We start from the raw sequence: 22,314 nt of genomic DNA, 5'->3' as shown, positions 1-22,314 counted from the left end.
GAAGAGAATTCTAGTTTTTGGTTTGTGATTGGTGTAGTCCTGTTGGCGTACTAGTTGTAATGCTGCATTTTCTTACCGGTAATTGCATTACTCTGAGCCCTTCTCTCGCTGTGGATTACTCACATTCCCTTCCCCGCTTCTTACCGCCTGTTCTGTACCAAGCCCAAACACCACACGGTTGAACTGGTCAAAAAGGGAAGGTGAAAGGACCTGAGTCACCAAGGCAAGTGAAGGTAATACTATTACCTGTCAGTATAGGCAGTATTACCCCTTTGTCCCTCGTGCTGTGATGACTCACATAGTAAGATATACCCAAGCCAATAAATGGGCCAAGACAACTGCCCAGCAAATGCAATCAGAAGTTTAATTCAGAGGTATTAAATAAAAAACAGAAAACAGATTACAACACAGATCTCAGCACTTTAAAATCCAACAATTCCGTAACCTCTGGACCCTGAACCTCTCTATAATGGGACACAAAAGTGGATAATGGGACACAAATGTGGAAAGGACCGTCCAAGTGGCAGCCCAACAGATTTCCTGCAAAGAAGACCCCTGTACCTCAGCCAGGGAAGCAGCCGCACCCCTAGTAGACCTTGTTTCTATCCCCAGCGGAGAGGACAGACCAAACTGCTTATACACCACCAGAATGACAGACTTGATCCACCTGCTCAACGTCTGAGTGGAAGGTTTACCCCTCTTGCGAGTGGGACCAAAGTTAACAAACAACGTGGAAGAGACCTGAAGGTCCCTACCCCATTCCAGGTAAATCAGAACATCCTGTCGCACATCCAGAGAATGAAGTACCACCTCCTCCTGAGACTGAGGATCCGGCAAAAGGCTGGAAGAATCACCTCCTCTTGCTGGTGAAATAAAGAGTTCACATGGGACACAAAGCCAGGACCCAACCAAAGAACAAGTTGATCCTCAAAGACCCGCAGGAACGGAGACAGACAGGAAAAGTAGCTTAACTTCCCCAGTTGGCAAGCAGAAGTGGCTACCAGCAGAAAGAACACCTTCAAGGTCAAGAGTCACAAACTCACTGAGGATAGAGGCTCAAATGGAGGATATTGGAGAACCCGTAACACCAGAGGTAAATCCCAAGATAAACACCCTACCTGGGGAACCGGTCACAGATTAGAAAAGCCATTAAAGTGCTGAGAAACCAGACCCTGATCATCCACCAGGCCTCCACCGTGGGGGAACGAAAAGTCTTAATAGCTGCCAAATGCACTTTCAGACCGGCAGGGCTCAGATCCAACTGAACCCCATCCTGAAGAAAGTCCAGCACCTGAGGTAGAGACACAGAAAGTACCTGCCCATGAGCATACCAGGCCTGAAACATATTCCAGTACTTAACATAAGAATACCTGGTATACAAGCACACGGATGCTTGCACAGAAAAAGACACAGAGGTCGAGAGACCTTGCAGCATTGGGCACCCTCCCCCCTTCAGTGACCAAGCTGTTAACTTGAGCCTTGCTAAGGGCAACACTTGAAGACAGGGAAGTCTCAGGGGAGACAGAACAACAGGAACCCCTAGTCCTTCCCCAACCGCTTCTCCGTCAACAGAGGAAACCAAACAGAGCGGACCATGCTGGAGCCACCAGAGCCACCTGAGCTTTTTCCCTCTGAACCCAAAACTCAAGATCAAAGGGTATGGAGGTAAAGCATATGGAAGACCCACAGGCCAAGGACACATCAGGTCATCCATCCCTGAAGCCGACTCCTTCCTTCCACTGGCAAAAAACAGGGAAAGAATTGCATTGCCTTGGTCTGCAAACAGTTCCACCTGGTGCAACCCACAATTGACACACTTTGGCAAAGATCTAGGGAGAAAGACAGAAGTCCTGAGAGGACGAAATCTCAGAGCACCCTGAAGAAGCCCTGCTCTCAAAGATCCCACAGTCGACTGAGCCCAAAGAAACAATTGGTCCGCAATGGATGACAGTGATCGAGCCCTTGTTCCCCCTTAGCGATTGACATGGGACTTGTCTGAGGTTTTGTCTGTTTGAACTATGACCATCCTGTCTTTCAGGAGAGAAGAAAAATGAAGGAGATCCAGCTGAATCACTTCTAACTCTCTCCAGTTGGATGACCGGGAACTTTGGCCCGCCCACCACAGACCCTGAACCATGAGATCCCCCAACCAGGCCCCCCCAGCCACTCTTGCTGGTGTCTGTCATGACATTGATGGGATCTAAGGACAACAAGGACACCCTCTTTAAGATATTGGACAGGAAGAGCCACCACATCAGTTCCTTTCAGATCACAGGGATCACTGGTAGAAGACAAGTCAAAACCTGTATATTGGGCACCCACTTGTTCAGAATCAACCTCATAAGGATACTGAGGTGCCCCCGAGCCCAGGTTACAAAAAACACCATCAATGCCAGCTCGCAATGTACCCTCACCCAAAGAGAGACAGGCTGAACCGTGACCGCCAGAAGATCCGAACGATGTGTCTGAATCTTTAGCACCCTTGAATCTGGCAATGTCATAATACTTAGATCCACCTGGAACCTGACTCTAATGAAGATCCTGAGATGGAATCAAGTGGGACTTCCTTGCATTCACCAAGAACCCATGCGACAACAGATGATCCAGAGTTTGCTGAATATGTAAACAGGTCAGGGGGAGAGAAGCGCCTTTGGCCAGACAGTTGTCGATATACAGGAATATGGCGAGCCCCTGCAGATGAAGGATAGTCATCAGAGGGGCCAACACCTTGGTGAATACACGAGGAGCAGACTTCAGGCCAAACGGCAAACCACTGAACTGATAATGTGCCTCCCCCACAGCGAAACTTCTGATGACAGACATGCACAGGCACATATAGGTAAGCATCCTGCAAATGGATGGTAGCCAAGTAATCCCCCAGACACACCAAGGGAATGAGTTGTTGGAAAGACTACATCTTGAATTAAATGGACACCACCAATGGGTTGAGTTGCTTCAAATCCAAGACTGGGGAAACTCCCCTGATGTCTTCAGTACCAAGAAAAGAATTGAGTACACCCTGTGACTGACCTGATCCAGTGGCAAAGGGATGGTTGCCCTTTTCTTCAATAAGTCCTCAACACCCACCAACAGAGCAGCTTTCTTGGCCGGATTCCCGGGCACAGGATTAGGGATGCACTCCATATCTGGAGGCAGTGAGACAAAGTTGAGTATATAGCTGCTCTGCACAATTCTTCTCACCCGGTTGTCAGAGACCGAAAGCTTGCGCGCTGCTGAGAATTTTGCCAAACATCCCCCTAATGGCTGCAAATCCATAGCAGTCCCATAGTTAGGAGTGCTGACTGGAAGGCCCTACCTGGGGGGTGACATCTTGCTGTTTACCCTGCCTGGCCTGGAACCGTCTTCTACAAAAGGAAGAGGAATGTGAGTCCTTGCGAGGAAATTTCCTACTGACAGTGGGATCTGAACGATATCATCGCCTAGAAGAAGAGCTGTTGGACCAAATATGTTTTTTGTTCTTGAATGACTTCCAGATTAGACCATTTAACTGCACACTGAACAGCTTGCTTCCCTCAAAGGGCAGTTTCAGAAAGGAAGCCTTCTCCACCAAATCAGTCCGGCAACCAGAGGTTGCGTCTTGTTATGATGACAGATGAAGATGTCACAGAAGCGGCCTTGATAAGATTGGCTGACACATCTGTCAGAAACTTAGCCTTTTTCTCCATGTTTACCAGAACCTCAGACAGACTGGCACCCTACTGCATGGCTTGTGCCAAGGCTTCAAAATCATTCACCTAGGACTGAGCTGTTGCTGCACTATAGGAAGCGGTTCAGAGCACTAGGTTAGAGGCTGGAAAGCCTTTTTAAGTCCACCACCCACTTTGCAATCTACCACATCTGAAGGCAAATAGTCATCCAGATGCAAAAAAGAACGACCAATGAGCAGGGCCAGGATGGAATCCACCTTGATGGCATGTCACAGCTGATGATCCCCATCCTCCAAGGCATAGGATTTCTGGAGGAAACGCAGAACCTGGCAATGCTCAGGTTCTTCCCAAGACTAGAATATTGCCTCCTTGATCTGCATATGCAAATGCAAAGCCAAAGCTTCAGGCTTTGCGAATTGCTTGAACAGCTCCTCAGCAGCCCCCTCCACTGGAGGTGGTGCCATGCCCCATTGATTCTTACATGAGCCAGAATATCAGCCAGCTCGTCCCTGGATATAAATTTCCCACCAGGAACCACATGCTGCTCAGGCTCTGAAAGATCTGAATCTTCAGAGTCCACATCATCCTGCTGCAAGGCTGAAGACTGCCTAGCCTTACTCTTGGAGGACAAGGCTTTAGAAACTGCGGCATCAGTCATGACATAAACCTCCATTGCCGTGAGGGACGATGAAGCCCCAGCCACTCCAGCAGGACCTCTCGTAGGCCCATCCTGCTGCAAATCAACCCTTCCTTAGAATTCTGAGAAAAGCACCTACATCCCTTCTCCATAGTTCACAAGCAGGAATGCCAAGACTCACACAGATTGCAGAATTAAATAGGAGGGAACCCCCCCCCTTTAAAAAGTAGCCTACCATTGGATATATAACACAGAAAAAGGACCAGACATACACAAGAGCCCTGCTACAAGCTGACCAATTGAATAAAATCCATAAGAATAGAACCGCTGCAAAACTGCCCTACAATAATGTAGCATCCCGCTATGAGAAACACATACCGCCAGAGAATCAGCACATACAGCTGAATGCCGCCCGACTTCAAACACCCGCTAACACTTATCTGTCATCTCCCACTGCAATGCCCGCATGGTCTTGCAGTGCAGAGTCAGCAGATGAAGCGTGAAGAGAAGGCTGTCATCAAGAAGGCCCGTGCAGGCTCCGTGACCCCACTAGCACCACGCAGCAGTGACAAAGCCGCTGGGAAACGATGGAGCATGTACACTGCACTGCGCCTGCCCATTTGGACACACACAAAAAAAGAACAGGAGGTAGAGGGGAAAGGAAATTTCATGAGTTGGGAAAATTTGTGATTAGAGCCTCACTATGTTAGTCATCATAGTGAGAGGGACAAAGGGGTAATGGAAATTAACCTGATATAATTTTGGGCCCCCATAGTCATGTTTAGCTGCTCAGTTAGCGTTGGCCTGATACAGATACCTGAGTATATCTAATACCTTGGCTTTATTCTCTAATTTCAAAGGAATATACCCTAAGCCTAGCCGCCTTGCCAAAGCAGTCATCTGTTGTTGGTGGCTGTTAAGGAGCAAGTGTGTGTTTACCTCTGCTTTTCTGTTCCATCTCGTTTAAAGGAAGGATGTCTTCATCTTGTGAGAGGAGAGCGAAGAGCCACGGGAACCAATCGAACAGGGCAAAGATGGTCCCCATTGCATAGCCAGCATGCCAGCCTTTTGTTTAATCTAACACAAATCTTGCTTAGAAAATAAAAAATAAAGTGGACTTTGGAGCTGGGGAACCAGGTTTGAGTCTCTGTTTCAACTCAACATTCTGCGATTTTGGGCAAAACACTTAGGGTCCAATTTAGATACTGGCGGAGGGAATACTCTGTTACAAACGTGACGGATATCCCGTCCGTCATATTACGATCCTCATAGGAAATAATTGCTTTGTAATACAGCAGGCTGGATGTCCGTCACGTTTGTAACAAAGCAACCCTCACCGCCAAGATCTAAATCAGGCCCTTACTCTCCCTGTGCTACCTAAGATGAATGTCCTTGTGTAATGTAACTGGTGCTCAAGTAAAACGCTCCAATATGTTTGGATCGAGTTCGCCCTATATTAAATTGCAAAGAAATGTAGAAACCCTCAAAAGAGCTATCATTATTTCAGTTGTAATACTTCATGTGAAGATCTGTGCTCTAGATTCACAGGACCGCAAGCACACACAGCTGACCCATTCGGCCTTGTTAACTAAAAGTGAACGTGTTTTCCCTGCCTGCGAGACGTGCTGATCTTTGTCATAAGCCTACACAGCTTCCTTCCTGGGCTCTAAAATTATCTTTTGCGAGAGATGAACACCCCCAGCGCTTCGCCTCTGATGACAGTCAGCGCCTTTTCTCTCTGCCAAGCCAGTGAGCCGTCAGATAACTTGCCTATGAGAAAGCGTCGCTGCACTCCGTATAATCAATACACTTGAGAAACACAACACTCTGGCGCAATGGTGTACAAAGTGGGCCCGTTCGCAGAGCTGCGTGCAACGGCTCGAGCTTGGGGTGGCCATTTGAAGAATGCCGACCCCAGCATGGAGCCTGAAGTCTGAAAAGGGGTCATGGGCGAGCTAAATGAAAGGGACGGTGCTACGCTGGAGGCAGACATAGCTAGCCTGGGCGGAACCTCATGCCAGTTCTGGGCTGAGCCTGTTGAAAGCATACTAGCTGCCAATGCCTCCCTTCGGAGACTAGGGCCTGTCGCCATATTACGTCTACAGTGTATTTTTATTGTTAAAAGCGAGTTTAACTCTCTTGTGCCATTTTATGAAAATGTAAAAGTCGACTTTGAATCACCGTTTATGATAGGGGTTTAGTGACAGCTAAGTACTTTTTTTAGGTCTGGGGTTAGCCACACCTTTTGATTTTACGAGTGGCTACTGGTAACTTTGAGGAGCAGAGGGGCGGGCAAACACTCATTTCCACTCATCCACAAGCACACACACTTACACCCAATCGTTCACAGGCACAGCCGCGCATACACACACTCACAACGTTCCATTCACAAACGAGCTTGCGCACGTACTCCCACCCATCCTTCCCCAAGCAGACATGAACACATGTACTCGCAGCCATCTATTCATAAGCGTGCAGGCGCGCACACACTCACACCGACTCATTCACAGCACATGCGTGCAAGTACCCATACATTCAGATACTCAAACGAACCCAAACATTCAATAAGCCACTTACCGGAAGCCGCGGTGGTGGCAGGTCCAGTGGTTAGTGGGAGGGAGAAGCATGACGTCTCATTAAAGAGCTGGATAATTTTTGGGGAGGAGGGCTGGAAATGGAAGACCTCGCCACCTCCTCTGCTTGGCTAACCTTGTCACAGCTAAGCCAATGAGAGGAGGGGTCTTCCATTTGTATAGTATGCCAAGTTACCTGCTATCACTTACCACTGTCTCAATATTGTCCCCTCCTTTATTTCTAAACACCTAACCTAGTCCCTACATTGTCCTCCCAGGCTCCTGATTTTAAACTTCCCATATGCCATTTTTAAAAACCTTAATAAGCAATAACAGAGTTCAGAGTTCCATATTATTGCCGAGCATTGGACCTTGTACTTCACAGCAAGCTATACTTGTGCACCTCCTTTGACATCACTCGAATTGTTTTGTGAAAAATGGTTTCAGAGTTTATTTTCATGCTTTGATAAAGTCTATAATATGTCAGCACCTTTCCTTTTGGGTGCCATTAAGTGGCCATTTGTTGTTTTGGGGTGTATCAGGGTATAGCCAGTTATGTTGATTCTCAGACAACATACTGAGAAGGACATTATAGTAACGCTGACAAATGGCTCAGCGAGATAAGTGCCCCTCACTGATATTTGTATGACTTAAAGGTTCAAATCTTTGTTAGAGAATCTCCTCAATCTTTCATCATTCCGAAGTCGTTAAATTAAGAGTTGGTTAATAGTAGCATCTCTTATTTATAATGCTTAGAAAAAACAAAAGCGCTGTCTCAAAAATTAATTATCATTAAAAGTACTCAGTGCACAATCGGAAATGTATCAGTTGGTAGCCAGGGTCCAGTTTAAGAAAACAAAATACTTTTCAAGTTCAACTACTTTCCACCAACTTCTTTCTGCACCCCATCACAACTTCCCCATCCATGCAGTAGTCCCAATTCTAAACCCAATCCTGAGAAGTGAACTCTGTCTCAGACACGGTCGCTTTCATGTGTTTAGAAGTCCTAGGCTTCAGAGATGATTTGGGCTCATATTCCCCATTTTTTCCAAACCGCAGGGATACACGTTGGTGGTGTCTCCAGTGCCCTTCAGCAGGGAGGGCCATAGTACAGAAACTGGCTTGGTAAGGGGCATTATGTGGTAGGCAAGTTCCGTGCATAGGTGGTATGTCTTACCAGCGGCGGCTGCCACAAATCCCAAGCGGAGGGACAGGCAGGGCATGACAGGTGGGTACTGGAGGGGGGGGGGGGAGAATGGAATTAAAATAATAATAATTTTACAAGTACCTGTCCCTGCTGCCGGCCACCTCACTCCTCTTCCCATGGTGTTGGTGTCCCAGAAGTCCCTGGGACACTACCACAGGCTCCCCTTGCAATCCTGGCGCTGCCCTTATGCTACACTTAGCATGAAAGCAGCATTAGGATTGTTTTTTGCGGCTTGGTCTGCCGCTCAGACGGTGCACTGGAGTCTGTGCAGTTTCTCCAACTCGGCTGTGCAACGCAGCCAGGTTGGAGGAACCCAAGTGCGCATGTCAGTTTGGCAGGCGTAAGATGGCCTTCCAAACTGACATGCGCACTTAATGCACTCACTCCACTCCTTCCCCGCCCCTCCCTTCACCTGCTGGCTGAGCCAGCAGCTGAAAAATAAAGCAATAGTAAAATACTGTTTTATTTTTCGGCTGCTGGCTCAGTCAGTGGTGCCACACTCCTTCGCCACTGTGAAAGAGCTACCCCTGTGTGTTATTCTGCTAAGGTCTCTAATCACGTTTGTCATGCAGTGAAGCAAGAAAATTATTTATATATGTTCAAACATATGTCTGAATCTTAAATCTATATAATGTAACTTTAAGATAAGAAGATGGCCATCAGAGAGAGACAGTGAGAGAGAGAGAGTGGGGGTAAATGTGCTTGAGTGTACAGGTAGGCAATGTCATGTTTTTACAGATCTACCGATATACACGGTGCCACTCTGTGGCTTGTGATATTAGTTCCCTTCACACAGTCACACGGTGAGAAGCCGTAAGTGGAAATCACTGTGTGGACAGGACTTCAGGCTCATGTTTGGAGACTCTGCACTACCACTGTCCATTTCGGGCATTTAAATTACCTCAGGCCATCAACAGCAGAATGAGAGTCTTTTATGTTTTTTTTTTCTTTTGGAGGAAGGGGATGACAGAGGTGCTTCACAGGCAGTGCTTGTCACAAAGTCCCGTCCTCTCGAAGGCCACGCCACCTCCTCACACATTGAAAAAACATATTTTATCAGGCCAGTTTCTGCTATTTGTGTAGAGCAAGTCGGACACCTTATGGCCCTGTAGCTCATGTGGGGTATCCAGGTTGTGGGCTCTCTAGGATGCTTTTCTGTGTTCAATGTCGGCTACCCGAGGGTGCGTGTGTGTGTGTAGCTTTGGTAGCTTTAGAAACCAAAAGTGTAATTACATAGCTAGTCAGTCACCACACGTCCGGATTAGCATACACAACACGCAGTCGCCGTTGTGTGTGATGAACATCATGCATGTGCCCGTGTTAGTAGCAGTGAAAAGTGTAGGGGTATCAGGTTTTGAAAACCAAGATCCAGGACCTTACAGAAACATAGAAGCAGGACTACAATTTTGCATCGATCAAGAGGGACTGAATGACTTAATTGGCAGCGTTCTCCAATTTAGAAAGCACAGGCAGTGATGCAATAAGGGAAATTTCATATATCACGTGCACACAGTACTGCATGTCGACATTAAATTGCTTTATGCCAAGGCTGGTAATTAATTCTACACTGAAACATATGAAAACCTGTCCTACTCTTGTTCACTCGACTCTCCCTTAAAACCAATACTTGTGCTAAATTTACTGGAATAAGCCAGGACAGATGGAGGAGACCCTTTGCAGGGATAAGAGGTATATGTATGGTGTTCAGAGTGACATGTTGCCAGTGGGTTAACTAACTGACTAATGATATTTTTCGCACTCACACTACTGAGAGTACTCTTGGCGTAATTGTCCCCATATTGTATGGTGGATGCGCATGTGGGAGAGTGAGGAGTTCAGGATAGTGTGTTGCATGTAGTACAATAAGCATGGAAGGATGGGAGAGAGAATGTATGTGTTGTGCAAAGAGTGACACTCCAGTGGTAGGCTGTTTGTGGAGAAAATAGCTCTAGAACCATTTGCACTGAGGTATATGAGTAGGACTGGTGCATCATATAACTGTTTACATCAACCTGCAGGGTGAGTATTCTTGCTTTCAAGAGTGTTTGTCATTGGTGCTTTAATTAATGACTGAGTCATTGTGTTGAGTCATTTGTGCACAGCTTCTGTTTGTGCTTAATGCTGTTTAGGAGTAAGACAATGCTGTTCGATGTTTGAGTTTGTGTTGTTGGTGCGTCTAGAGTCTTCTGTTATGCTGGCCCTAGTATATGTTGTACAATTGGTTCAGTGGTGCAAATTTTGAAGTTTGCACCAAGGAAATCAGCAGAATTGTTTATTTCATTTGCTTCAAGCACCATTTGCGGAAGTCAGAAAGTTACTAGAAATTCTTGAACACGAATAAGCCAAAAGTTAAATGGTATGAGGATGTGGTGAAAATTCAAAGTTCTCATTTGCCAAAAGGTTAGACTTTTACAGAGTTCTAATTTGTGGCTTAGTAATTGAGACTCACTTTCTTTCTGGCATAGTGAGATTGCTGTCATCAGGAGCAACTTATGTCCTGCATACACAAGGCCACAAAATATATGAAGTTGCCACACATATCACTCATAAAGACTAGTCAAAACCAAAAACCTGAAAACAATGGGGATGCTTTACTGGTAAGCAATGCAACATAGACATAGCTGATGGTATATTAAATCCTTGGTGGGCTCTTCTAAGGACGGCCCATATACCACTGCCTTACAGAAGTCATGGAGAATTAGTATTTAAAAAAGATGTGTTTATTTACCTCCAAAAGCTTTCATCAAACTTGACTGCAAAATTTCAAGGTCATTAAATTGAAATCCAAGCAAGTAAAATATATTGTGGTAAAACCTCCAATCCCTCGAAATTTAGCTTTATCCAGTGGAAGGCGTAGCCTCAATCTTGTTAGTTTCTCTCCAGCTAACTTCTGTCTAAGCATGGCAGTGCAAACCACTTAGTTCACCTTCACCATTATATGCTATGGGGAGGGGCCATGGCCAGGTGCTGTGCCCAGAGCCCACCAAACGCCATGTGCAGCTTATTCAGTGGTACAGAAGTTAGTGAAGTGCCTGAAGTTGGGTGCAGGCCTTGCATCCAACCCTTAATGTGCTTGGTGGAAAGTAATGTGCATTAAGGACTGGGTGCACATGAGTTTGGGTGTTGATCTGGCTGAAGACCATGGACAGGCTTCTTTGGATGCAGTGAAGGTCAGCCCTAGTGGTTAGGCCATGCAGGAGAGTTGGTCATAAGGAAGGCACAACAAAAAGAGCTATGCAATGCCAGGCCCTGCAGAGACCCTCTGCTTTGAGGAGCCAAACGTTGTGCACAGTAAGGTTTGGACGCAAGAAAGAAGTATGAAATATATCATCAATCCCTGTGACCCTCAAATTCCATGAAACACTTTATTAATAATTTCTTCTGCTAATAACAGTTGTAAGTTATGATTTACTTGGCAGGCTGTGAGTTAGGGTTCTCTCAGTCGAACTTTACAGGCCAGTCTCATGGGTTTATCAGTTATTTAGAAATCTAATGACTCAAGTGGACAGACTCATTGCCCCATGCTGCAGGCTGTGGTGGACAGAAGCAAAACGTGACTGACACTCAAACAGACCAGTGGTTGGAAAGGTCTGGGAAAAAGCCCTCTGTTGTTCATTAACCATGGCTTCACCGTAAATGTGTTTTAAGGAAAAGTCCACTTTAAAAAAAAAAACTTACATTAATATAAATTATGAGCACAGAAACCATACATATATTTAGCAAACCTTTTTTCAGTGAACATATATATTATACCTAGATAGACCGAGAGATAGCCAGGGTGTTGCTTCCTCCTAACCATAAGACATCTCTCTCCAAGTGAAGTATGAATCAGAAAACTAGAGTCTTTTATTAAATCACATTATGTGAGCTAGATAAATTGCAGCCCACGTGCGGGTACGTACGCGCACGTATACACACACACACAGACTCTCTCGCTCTTTCCCTCTCTCTCGCTCCCTCTCTCCCTTTCGTTCTCTTTCTCTCGTACCACCCATCTTTCTGTTTGTCTTAGAAAGTAAAGCCAAAAGGGGAATGCAGGATGTGGACCTCAGACTGTTTGGGTCGACAGGCGACAAACGGAGCGGCATGGAGTGATAGAGTATTGTTAAATCAAAGCCTGCGCTGTAATTCTGATGATCATAAGGTAGTCCCGGCAGCTCTTTTCAGGACATTCACTCACGGTACCTGCTGATTGCAGGCAGCAGAGGCAGGGCAGACCTTGAGCTATGTCAACAGATTCGATTACCACCTGAAGCAGGTCGCTTTGAACTTCAGACGGGATTGTAGAGGGGAGGGTGGGAGGGCAAGTAATTAAATGGCAGCACCAGTCTCCATGGCTGGTATGTAATAAAAACAAATCTCTGTCTTACTATATGAGCCTTCCTACTGAAGGAAGTTTCTTATGGTTGAAACTCTACTCTGTGCAGCGGTGGCGTGCAGTCATAATGTACACTTAAATTTGCACTCTCTCGATTTGTTCCAGATGTGCTTGGCTCAGAGGTCTTTTACTGTTTTTGTGATTGACAACACAACCCTCTTGATGACTACACAGCAAAAACAAAACTCCCAAAGGACAAGATTGAGGACTCGGGGGAGGGGAAGTTGGTCTGGGTGGGAAGGGCAAGAATAGGACGTGCTGGCAGCAATGGTTCAAACCAGTGGAAATTGTTGCTAAGGACCACCGCTGACAGAAAGACATTTCGTGCAACACCAATATGGATAGCGTGGACCTATCTGAATTGTCAACTCATTGACTAAATTCCCTTTCAACGCATGAGAGAGAAGCATAATGTACATATATTTGACAACGTGAAGGACAATGTATCTCACTGAAGTTTATTTAAAGGGAGACATCAAGCTGTATTTTTTGTAATGCTTCTGCCAGTCTGCTGTAGTTGTAAAAACACACATACAACTACTACGCGCACAGAAGAAAGTGTTTCACAATATAGCACTGCACTAAAATGTACAGCTCCATTACTGGTAGGACCCTCAGGTCAAATGATAGAAATCCTTTAAGGGTTGTGGCCTTGACTTAAGAAGTTAAAGGAATGCACGTGTCCCCTTGTTAGTGTGAAAGGTATATATTGCATAGTGGCACTGTAGGGGACATCCTGGCAGCAAAAGCTAATATGTATCTATTGGCTGGAAAGAAACTCAAACATTGCAGGACAGAATTACTATACATGAGAATCTGTAGACCCTGGATGCTGTGCAGCCACAGGAAGATGCTATTTATGAAGGCAGTAGAGTGGATAAGATGATCGATCCAAAATCCCTTATTTAAGAATCAGGGAGGAGGAAACGTGCATAGTATTATTGCATCACTTGAATACTTAAAGTACAAAATTTCAAGTTTGGCAGTTGGGACGAGACTAATAGTACAATAGTCTATTTTCCTTTTAGCAGTTTGAGCTTGGTGTAGTTCGTTTGGATTTTCAAGAGAGAATTCAAGACAATTGCGGGGTTTCAGTCGTACATTAATCGGGCCCTCAAACTCAGCTAATGCCTTAGGGATTTTTTGAGATGAATCCAGGGAGTTATTCAAACATTTTGTTCCAAAATATTAAGGTGTGAAATAAGCCGAATAAAAGTAGACATATCATGTAATAAAATGTCCTACAGGAAACAGTATTATTGCCTGTATTTTTACTCTGTTAAAAAAGAAAGATGCAAATTTAATATATGTTAAGTATCAGAGATCTTCTTTGCCTCTCTAAAGGTACTGTTAATATGGGGAACAGCTGCAAAGGGCATCTGCCAGAATTGTAAAACTCTACTTGTCCTCTCACCCACTTGCATCTCAAATACCACATTGATTAATTTGGCATGACCAGGCAGTGGTGGATCGAAAAGTCTAAACCAATGTTTGTGACGAATTCCAAAAGTTATTACAGATTAGAAAAAGTGTTAACTATTTGTATTGCCTGACTGATCATACTATGGTGCATAAAGTATACCATGTTAACATTACCTTTTGTTTTGTCTGTTTTTGTCTGTCGAACAACTGCTTTTGACATGTGAATTACTTATATATCTTGCCCTCTGCCTGTGCTCACATTCACAAACTGAAAGATAGTATATGTTGATGTCACATGGAAGTTGATGATCAGAAAATGACATGCACCTCATTACAGCTGAAGAGCAAAATCCAGACACAAAATTGCCCTAGGCAAGTGTGGCTGCCTGATATCGGCTAAGTATTTTCTCCTAATTACCAAATGTCTTCTGTGTAGTTGGGAATAAATTTGAATAACAGTGTTGACTACCAGTTTCACCACACTGTACTTCCCGCTATGCACTGTTACAGATGCTTGATTTCTCCCAGGTATTACTTTGCTAAATTTGTGGGACAAACCTCTAGGATCCGGCATATTTGTCTTGCATCACATGATTAGAAATTGGGTAAAAACACCGTTTGCATTCGATTTCATAGTGGACACAGCACTCCGAATCAGGCCTCAGGGGTTTTGAAGGCCAAACATATTTTTCGTTATATTTCAAACTTAAGGCCTAATTTAGAGTTTAGCGGACAGGATACTCGATCACAAATATGATGGATATCCCATCCACTTTAATACAAGTGAACTGTTTTATGTAGCGCTAGTAAAAGGGTGGACAGGAAAGCCGTCACATTTGTGAAGGAGTACTCGTCTGCCAAACTCAGAATCAGACCCTTAGTTTTGCATTTTTCAAAGTAAAAAGAAATGTGTTTTGAAAACACAAAACAAAGACCTCTGCATTGAACAAAGAAATGTAAATTCGGAAAGGAAACATTTAGAAACACTCATAAACCTAAAGTGGTCAGTACAATTTGGAAGCCCTTTTATAATTTTGTGTCTTGCTCTCGGTAGGATTTGGAAGCCCTTTTATAATCTTGTGTCTTGCTCTATTCTTGTTCCGAATTTGCTCAATAGCAGGTGCTATTTTTTTTAACTTGTAGGTGTGTACACGTTCACCCTTTTCTAACATGCCATAGTGGAATGTCTAGCTGAAATTCGGGTGCTTACTCAATGGAGCGACTGTCTTATTTGCAATGTTTTGCCGTCTGAGCCCGAAAGATGAAAACTAGGAAAGAACTTAAATCCAAACTTGTTTTGCATAGCATGTCTCTTAAAGCAGACAGTTCCTGTGTTCTCCATCTCACACTTCTGTGATAGCCAAGACACGGTCACTCAAGGTGACAAGGCCTAATCAGTTACTGGGGAATTTCTTGTAACTCATAACAGATTTAAAAAGCTTTTTCCTACATTACGTAACTCAGTTTGTTGTTCCAGAGACTTGTACAATTACCTTTGAACTTGGACCTCTACATGCTCCTTTAAATTCTTACCCATTTCACCTAATTTACAATAATCTGATGCAATGGCTATGATGCGTCAGATTTTCTGCGCTGCTTGTGCCACCATAACGACGCCATGGATGCGCTGTATTTACAGTACAGAGCTTCATGGTGCACGTTTTCACAGAGGCATCAGACATTCTGACGCATCTTCTGGGCTAAAGCCACGCATAGCTGGACTAGCGTCAAAATAATTATGCTACTCCAGCAATGCCAGAAAGTCTCCCATGTTAGAAAGCCGTGCGCCAGTTTAGCACCTGTTCTGGGCAGGCATTAAAATTCTGATGCAATGAAGTCACAGAAAGATGCAGTGAAATGTAAATTTCACTGCAATAGTTCTGCATGGCTTTTTACACGGGAACACCTACCTTGCATACATTATACCTGGCAGAGGTAAAATGTGACGCAAGGGTTTACAAACTGGCGCAGTAGTCCAATTGCACCAGTTTTTAAATGTGGCACACCGTAGGGGACTGCTTAGTGCCACTGCAGCATCAAAATAAAAAATGCAACTGTGGCGCTAGGGGCTTGTAAATAAGCCCCTAGGGGTCTGATTACAACTCTAAAGGAGCAGTATCCCTGGGTCAAGATTTACTGGGTGGAGTTTAGCACCGCATAATACAAAATCTGTTTGCTACACAAATTGGTAGCAGAAAGTATGGACTAATTCCTGAATTGAAGAAAACATACAGAATCCGACCCTAGAAACCAAGATCCTGCATGTTTTATAGAATGTGGGGCCTTCTCACTTCTACCCAGTAATTGTGGGGGAAATAAACTTTAAATACAGCCAAGTAATTTCATAACGATGCCCTTGGTGTACAAACAAACTGATGTTGCTACTGACATTGGTGATATTGTATAGCTTAATGCCTCTGAAAATAAGTAATGCTAAGGTTCTCCTTTTATGCTAGATTCATCTGACTCGACTCCTTGTTATGAATCTGAAATATTATTTCTGATTCAGTTTGGGGATCTTTTCGAAGCTATTTTTGTGGTTTTGTGAAAGATGATGCTGTCAACTTTCCATGCTCAAATTTTGAAAGGATTTACTTTAGTTACATCTAACACTTAAACCTACTTTGTGAAGGTATGTGTAATATATAAAAGGCTTCCGGGGACTGCCAACATTGTCCATGTGAAGAAGTTTTTGTAGGCCAACACTACAGTAGAAACTTATAGGTCTGGCACAGGGCTCCATTGACTACTGAGTTGTAAATGTCATCCTGCAAGAATATTGTATCTACAATATCAACTACTATTATAGATTGAAAATAAGTATATTAGGCTAAGTATAATATAACTACCGTAACTAGCCTTAACTCCTCATCTATGTACCTTATTGATGGTATATACTTAACTATCTCTATCTATGTATACAACAAGGCCCCTTCCCCAAGCCATTATAGGGTCTGCGGAGCCAACACCTGGGGTCTATATTTCATGAACGGAGGGGTGCACTGCATTATAGGCCCCTTGGGTGACCACCCCTAGGGCTACGTTTCATAAGGGATGAGAGGGTGCAAGCCACCCGCCCCCTCCCCCCCCCAAACCCTTATGTGCCCTTGGGAGCCCACCTGCAGGGCCGAAATGTATATAAAAAGGGAGGGGGTACCACACAGCACCCGCTCCCTGAGACTTGAAAGGCCCCGAGAAGCCCATACCTGGGGATTAGATGTGCCAGAAAGGGGAGGGGCCCTGAGCCTTCATTGGCCCCTGGAGCCATTCCTGGGGCTGATTTATTTAATTAAAGGAGAGGGCATGGAGCCCTTCCCCCAAGCCATTATATACTCCGGAGAGTCCATATGGCCTCCCTCCCTGCACCTTTAAAAGGTCCAGAAGACTCCACCCCCCAGGACTCTTACTTTCAACAAAAAGGGAAGGGGGCCACAAGGCCTCCTCCCTGAGCCATTAATGGCCCCGGGGATGCAATCCCCTTGGGGGCAGCTCACTTTCTGTGTCCCAGGGAGCCCACCTCAGGCACATGGGTTTTCCTGCCTACAGCAGCGTGGGCAGGGGAACTGATGTTGGCTCCCGCCTGGTGGAAGCATATTTAAAACTCTCACCTAATGGGAGGAAAAATAATGTCTGCTTCCAGCGGGCAGGAGCTTGCAAAATGCTCCTCCCAGCTGGGAGAAGAATTGCAATCTGTTTTCATGCCTGCACTGATACAGGCAGGAAAACAGGTCAGCAAATAGCTCCCGCCTGGAGGGAGCAGCATACTTAGCTGCTCTTTCCTTGCAGGAGCAGTGCTGGTTTCCTCAGCTTGTGGGGAGCTGGCTGGGGTCGCGGGGGCCCTGGGGCTCCCCTTGCAGCATTGTGTTTGGTGGGTGCCCTGGTTGAGCACCAGGGCACTCATGAATATTAAACGTAGGCCAGGTAATGGGGTCCCTGGAGCCAGAATTGGCTCTGGGAGGTAGGCTGTGTATCCCCCTCTTGAAAAAACACCCCCAAAAACAGCCCTGGTGACCCAGGGTCCCCAGGTTGGTAGAGGGGACCACATGGCCCCTTGCCCTTTAAAATACTTAAGCCATGGATATAGGCTCCCAGGGCCTAATGAGGTTTTGGGGAGGCCGTGTAGCCCTCCCCCCTTTAAAAAAGTACCCCCTGAACCTTTTTCTATTGGTATGGCCCTGGGGGATGGTATCTTAAAGACCTAATAAGGCTAGAGGAGGGGGGCATGCAGCATTCTACCCTTTATTATTGGGGTCAAGCCTGCAAATGCATGCACTTGCACATGCGTCTCATATGTGAGACGCTGCTGTGTTTAGTAAAGGGCTTGGTGCCTGCCTGTCGCTCACTATTTGTTTGTTTGTGAGGTACTCTTCTTTACAGCCTCGTAATTCGTCAGGGTATGTCTTGCATAATTGCCATTCCTCTGTGAAGCAGGGATCAAGCACTAATTGATTTCAACTTAATTAGTGCCAGTCCACTGCTCCTAGTGTGACCGAGGTACCATTTTGTCCTAACTTCCAGTGCCCTGCAAACAGAAGGATTGTGACTGGCAAAAACATGCCCAGCAGGACAAACAAAATTGCAAAGTTTTATTTTTTAAAGCTTACTATTTTTTTATGTTAAGTCGTCTTTTCTCAGGTTCCATTCATGTTTTTTTTTTTTTTGCTCATGGGCACTATTGTCAAAAGATGACAAATAACTTTTTCAAAATATGCAAGACCTATTGCATTGCAAATACTTGTTATATTTGGCCACTGGAGATGGGGTTCCCAGGGCCCGAAGGCTCACAATATGCTGTGCATGGTAAAGACTGTGCATGGTCGGGGTTTGCAGTCTGATGGGGATTTGGCCACAGGGCCTGGTGACAGGCCAAGCCATGTGGTAACTTCCCTGCCTGAGGTAAGTTGGAAGCAGGACCTTGCTGCAGCAATGGCCATGCAGCTAACTCGGTGCCACGCATGAGCAAAGATGGTGTGTAGCGTGGTGTGTTCTGCCAGTGGCCAGTCCTATGCCTTGTGTGACGAAAGGCAGTGCACAGCTTGAGGATGGCTGCCTCTGGGTGGGTTGGCACCCCCTGCTATGCACAGCCAAAGGCTGTACATAGCGTGGGGTTGGATTCTTGTGGGAAGCTTGCTCCAGGGCACAAACCAGCCCTATGGCCAGCCCTCTACCAAGCAAGATTGAAGGCGGTTCATAGTGAGGGGTTGGCTTTACGTATGGTAATAAAATATTACTTAACAGACAAAACCCTAGAAATTCACTGAAAAAACCCAAAGGTTAAATGTAATGTTATAGTTAGGTATGATAAAAAGGTCCATTTCTGTATTTAAAAAAGTTTAAAATTCACTGAAAAGAACCAAAGGTTAAAGTAATGTTAAGTTAGGTGAATATCTCAGTGACAGCATTAATGTTTTGAACTAAAATACCACAGAACTTCCTCAGTCATAGTTAACGCTAACTGTAGCGTTCACTCCCCAGTGCACTGCTTATGACCTGACTGATGAAATTTCAAATGACATCATTGATGAAATCACTCAAGCTTCTTGGGTAGTATACGGCATTAGGGGCCTGAAAGTAAGTACAGCGTAGCTCAAAATAACATAAAGCATTGTTAATACCATCACAGATACAACGCCCTTAGGTGTAACAAGCATTTGTTATGTGCAGCATTGACTCTGTACCATACACTTCACTTGTAGCCTAGTTCACCTTAACAATCAACCACAAATATATAGGAAATCCTCATTACACACAGTGTTTAATATGTATGTAACTGCTCAGAGAAAGCCAAGTTCCTCTGTTCCAAAATGAATGCCCTACTGCGGACAGCCTTTACCTATATCAAACCCCTTGCAGTCATTGAACCTGCATTGAAAAATGAAGATGATATGAGTAAAAATGTGGGTCCTGGAAATGGTGTTCACTCTATGGAAAAAGTTTGCGCTGTACCACACTCTCATGAGAAATACACCACAGAGTATTAGAAAGTAGCTACTAAGGACAGTGTACAGTCTATGCAACATTTGCCAAAAAAAGACACAATTCGCTTAAAATAACAAAGGTCCAAAGGTGGTAAAGATCATGTTGTCTGCAGCTTCCAAACTGTGGTGAAAACTTTACAGATAGCCCATCTTCGGAAGCGAAAGAAGCACATGTACATAGTACCTGGTGCACACAGTATTGTGTGTTATGTTGAAATTGTCATGCTGAGATTACTCTAATAATTCAAGACTGCTTACAATACTTATTATCTAATACAGAGAATATTTGCCCTGCTGTAATCTTTTTCTGCAGATCCCCAAAAAACTTGTGAGGAACATACTGTACACAAGTAATCAACTGTCATCTGCACACAGGGTTACTATTCAATACAGATATTTATAATGTGTTCAATACCTCTACACACTTATGATGCATTAGAAGCACATGCATTTTATAACCGTTCAATCCATTAGCTAGACACAGGATGTACAAAATTAGATAGAAAAGTTATATGGTAGTTACCCACCATGTAAACTATAAAACAAACTAGCACACTTATTGGTTAATATTATCAGTAATGTTATCAGTGATGAATGATGTCATTTAAGGTGTAATGGGTGATGTCATAACTTATGTTATAGAACATGTCATAGGTTATGTAATATGTGACGTCATAAGCAGTGCATGGCAGGGGAGAAATGTATAGTTAGCTCTGCTAACTAACACTAGTGAGTTTCTGTGGTTTATTTTTAGTTGAATACATTAATGTTGAGACTGATATATTTACCTAAGTATAGCGTTACTTTCCCCTTTGTTTTTTCATTAAAATATATATATATGTGTGTATATATATATATATATATATATATATATATATATATATATGTATATATGTATATATATATATATATATATATATATATATATATACACACACACACACACATAAATATATTGTGTAAACTATATATATATATATATATATATATATATATATATATATATATATATATATATATATATATTTATTTTTTGGGGGTAATCTAGTGGAGGTGAAAACTAGGTAGTCATAGTTAGGCTCTTGTTTCCATAGATGGAGGGTGTGCATATAACTTTGGCGCCACTTGACGAATCTTCACAAACTTTTCAAAACTTATACTTTGGTCAGTTCAGCTTCTGTTTTGAATATTTCGGGGTGGTTAGTCAAGCAGGGGCTGAGAATAAGGGGGCTCCCAAAACACCTTTTTTCCAATCATTTTTTCATAGGGTCTTCAGACACGCCTACAGCCCAAACCGCTGAATGGAATGACACCAAATTTGGCACGAAGCTAGCTCCTGTTCCGCAGATTACGCTTTTTGTGGTTTGGTATGAACCCGTTCAGTAGTTAGGGAGTAATTTAAGGCTAAAAAATATATATATATTGGGATGCGAATCCTCCGCGGATCCAACTGTCCAGGTGCTGATATCTGATTGACTGCCAACACTTAAACAAGGAAGTGTTGGCAGCCATCTTGGGACTCGGCTTCAGCCAAGTACCAGAAAAGAAAGTTAAAAAATAAGAAAAGGGGCCTGGCAAGATTCACCCTGACCCCTTATCTCTGGTACTGGGGTCTCCAAGGGACTCTGACAAGGCTAAAAAGCATTTTTTTATTTATTTCTACAAAGTCGGAGGAATTTTCTGATTTTTTTAAAAAAAGGGCAGTCTCCCCCAGTTGGGCCAAGTCCTGGGGGCATTGGGGACTTTAACAAAAAGAGGGGGACATGGTGCCCTCCTCCTAGGGCTTCCATTAGCCATCACCTCCTCAGGGCGATGAGTAATTAGAATGTAGGGAGCCGCCCAGCCCCTCCCCGCCCCGGGAATCACCACCTTCCCGGGACAAATTGTATTGTTTGTGTGTGGGAGACCTGATGGCCTCCCCTACAGCCCTGGGGACCACCACTGCCCCGGGGCAATTAGTAAAATATGTGTGGGGGGCTGCTGAGCCTGTACTCCAGGGACCACCACCTCCCTAGGGCACTTTTTACACTAAATTTAAGGGGGCCACACGGCCCCCACTCCTCGAGCCCCGGGGACAGCCACCTCCCCTGGGCACTTCTGCAATTTGAGTGCAGGGGTGCGCACGGCCCATACACAGCCCAGGGGACCACCACCTCCCTGGGGCAGTTTTCTAATTGAGTGCGGAAGGACCCTTCTGAGCCTTGGGGACCACCACCTCCCCAGGGCTATCTGTTGGAGGGGGTCCACCGGCCCCCTTAAGGAGCCAATGATGGCTCTGGGGGCCGCCATCCCTCTTGGACGCTTCCTGCTATGTCCCAGGGTGCCCACCCCCGGGACACCGCCAACACTCTGCTTGCAGCGAGGGAGAGGTGCCAAGCAGCTCTCCATCACTGCGAGCAGAGGTTTCCTTTGTCTCCCTGCCTGCGGAGATGCAGGCAGGGAGACAGAGGA

The 22,314-nt window shown here is 44.7% G+C and overlaps 1 protein-coding gene across 6 annotated transcripts in view; it reads left to right on the top strand.

The window, feature by feature from the left end:
* The window catches only part of NFATC1 (nuclear factor of activated T cells 1), a 395,649-nt gene that overhangs the window by 248,236 nt on the left and 125,099 nt on the right, over positions 1-22,314 (top strand). For 2 of the 6 annotated variants that reach the window (XM_069219787.1, XM_069219788.1), the window contains exon 9: positions 12,569-14,058. The exons of the other annotated variants lie outside the window; for them this stretch is intronic. In XM_069219787.1, coding sequence (XP_069075888.1) covers positions 12,569-12,609 — 41 coding nt within the window. In that variant the 3' untranslated portion in view covers positions 12,610-14,058. Of the gene's footprint in view, positions 1-12,568; positions 14,059-22,314 lie in introns of those variants that run through there. 6 annotated transcript variants of the gene reach the window in all.

Source organism: Pleurodeles waltl, chromosome 2_2, assembly GCF_031143425.1.
Source record: "Pleurodeles waltl isolate 20211129_DDA chromosome 2_2, aPleWal1.hap1.20221129, whole genome shotgun sequence".
In the NCBI taxonomy this organism is placed as follows: Eukaryota; Metazoa; Chordata; class Amphibia; order Caudata; family Salamandridae; genus Pleurodeles; species Pleurodeles waltl.
Note: the sequence above shows the minus strand (reverse complement) of the source record. Positions and strands in the feature narration are given on the sequence as shown.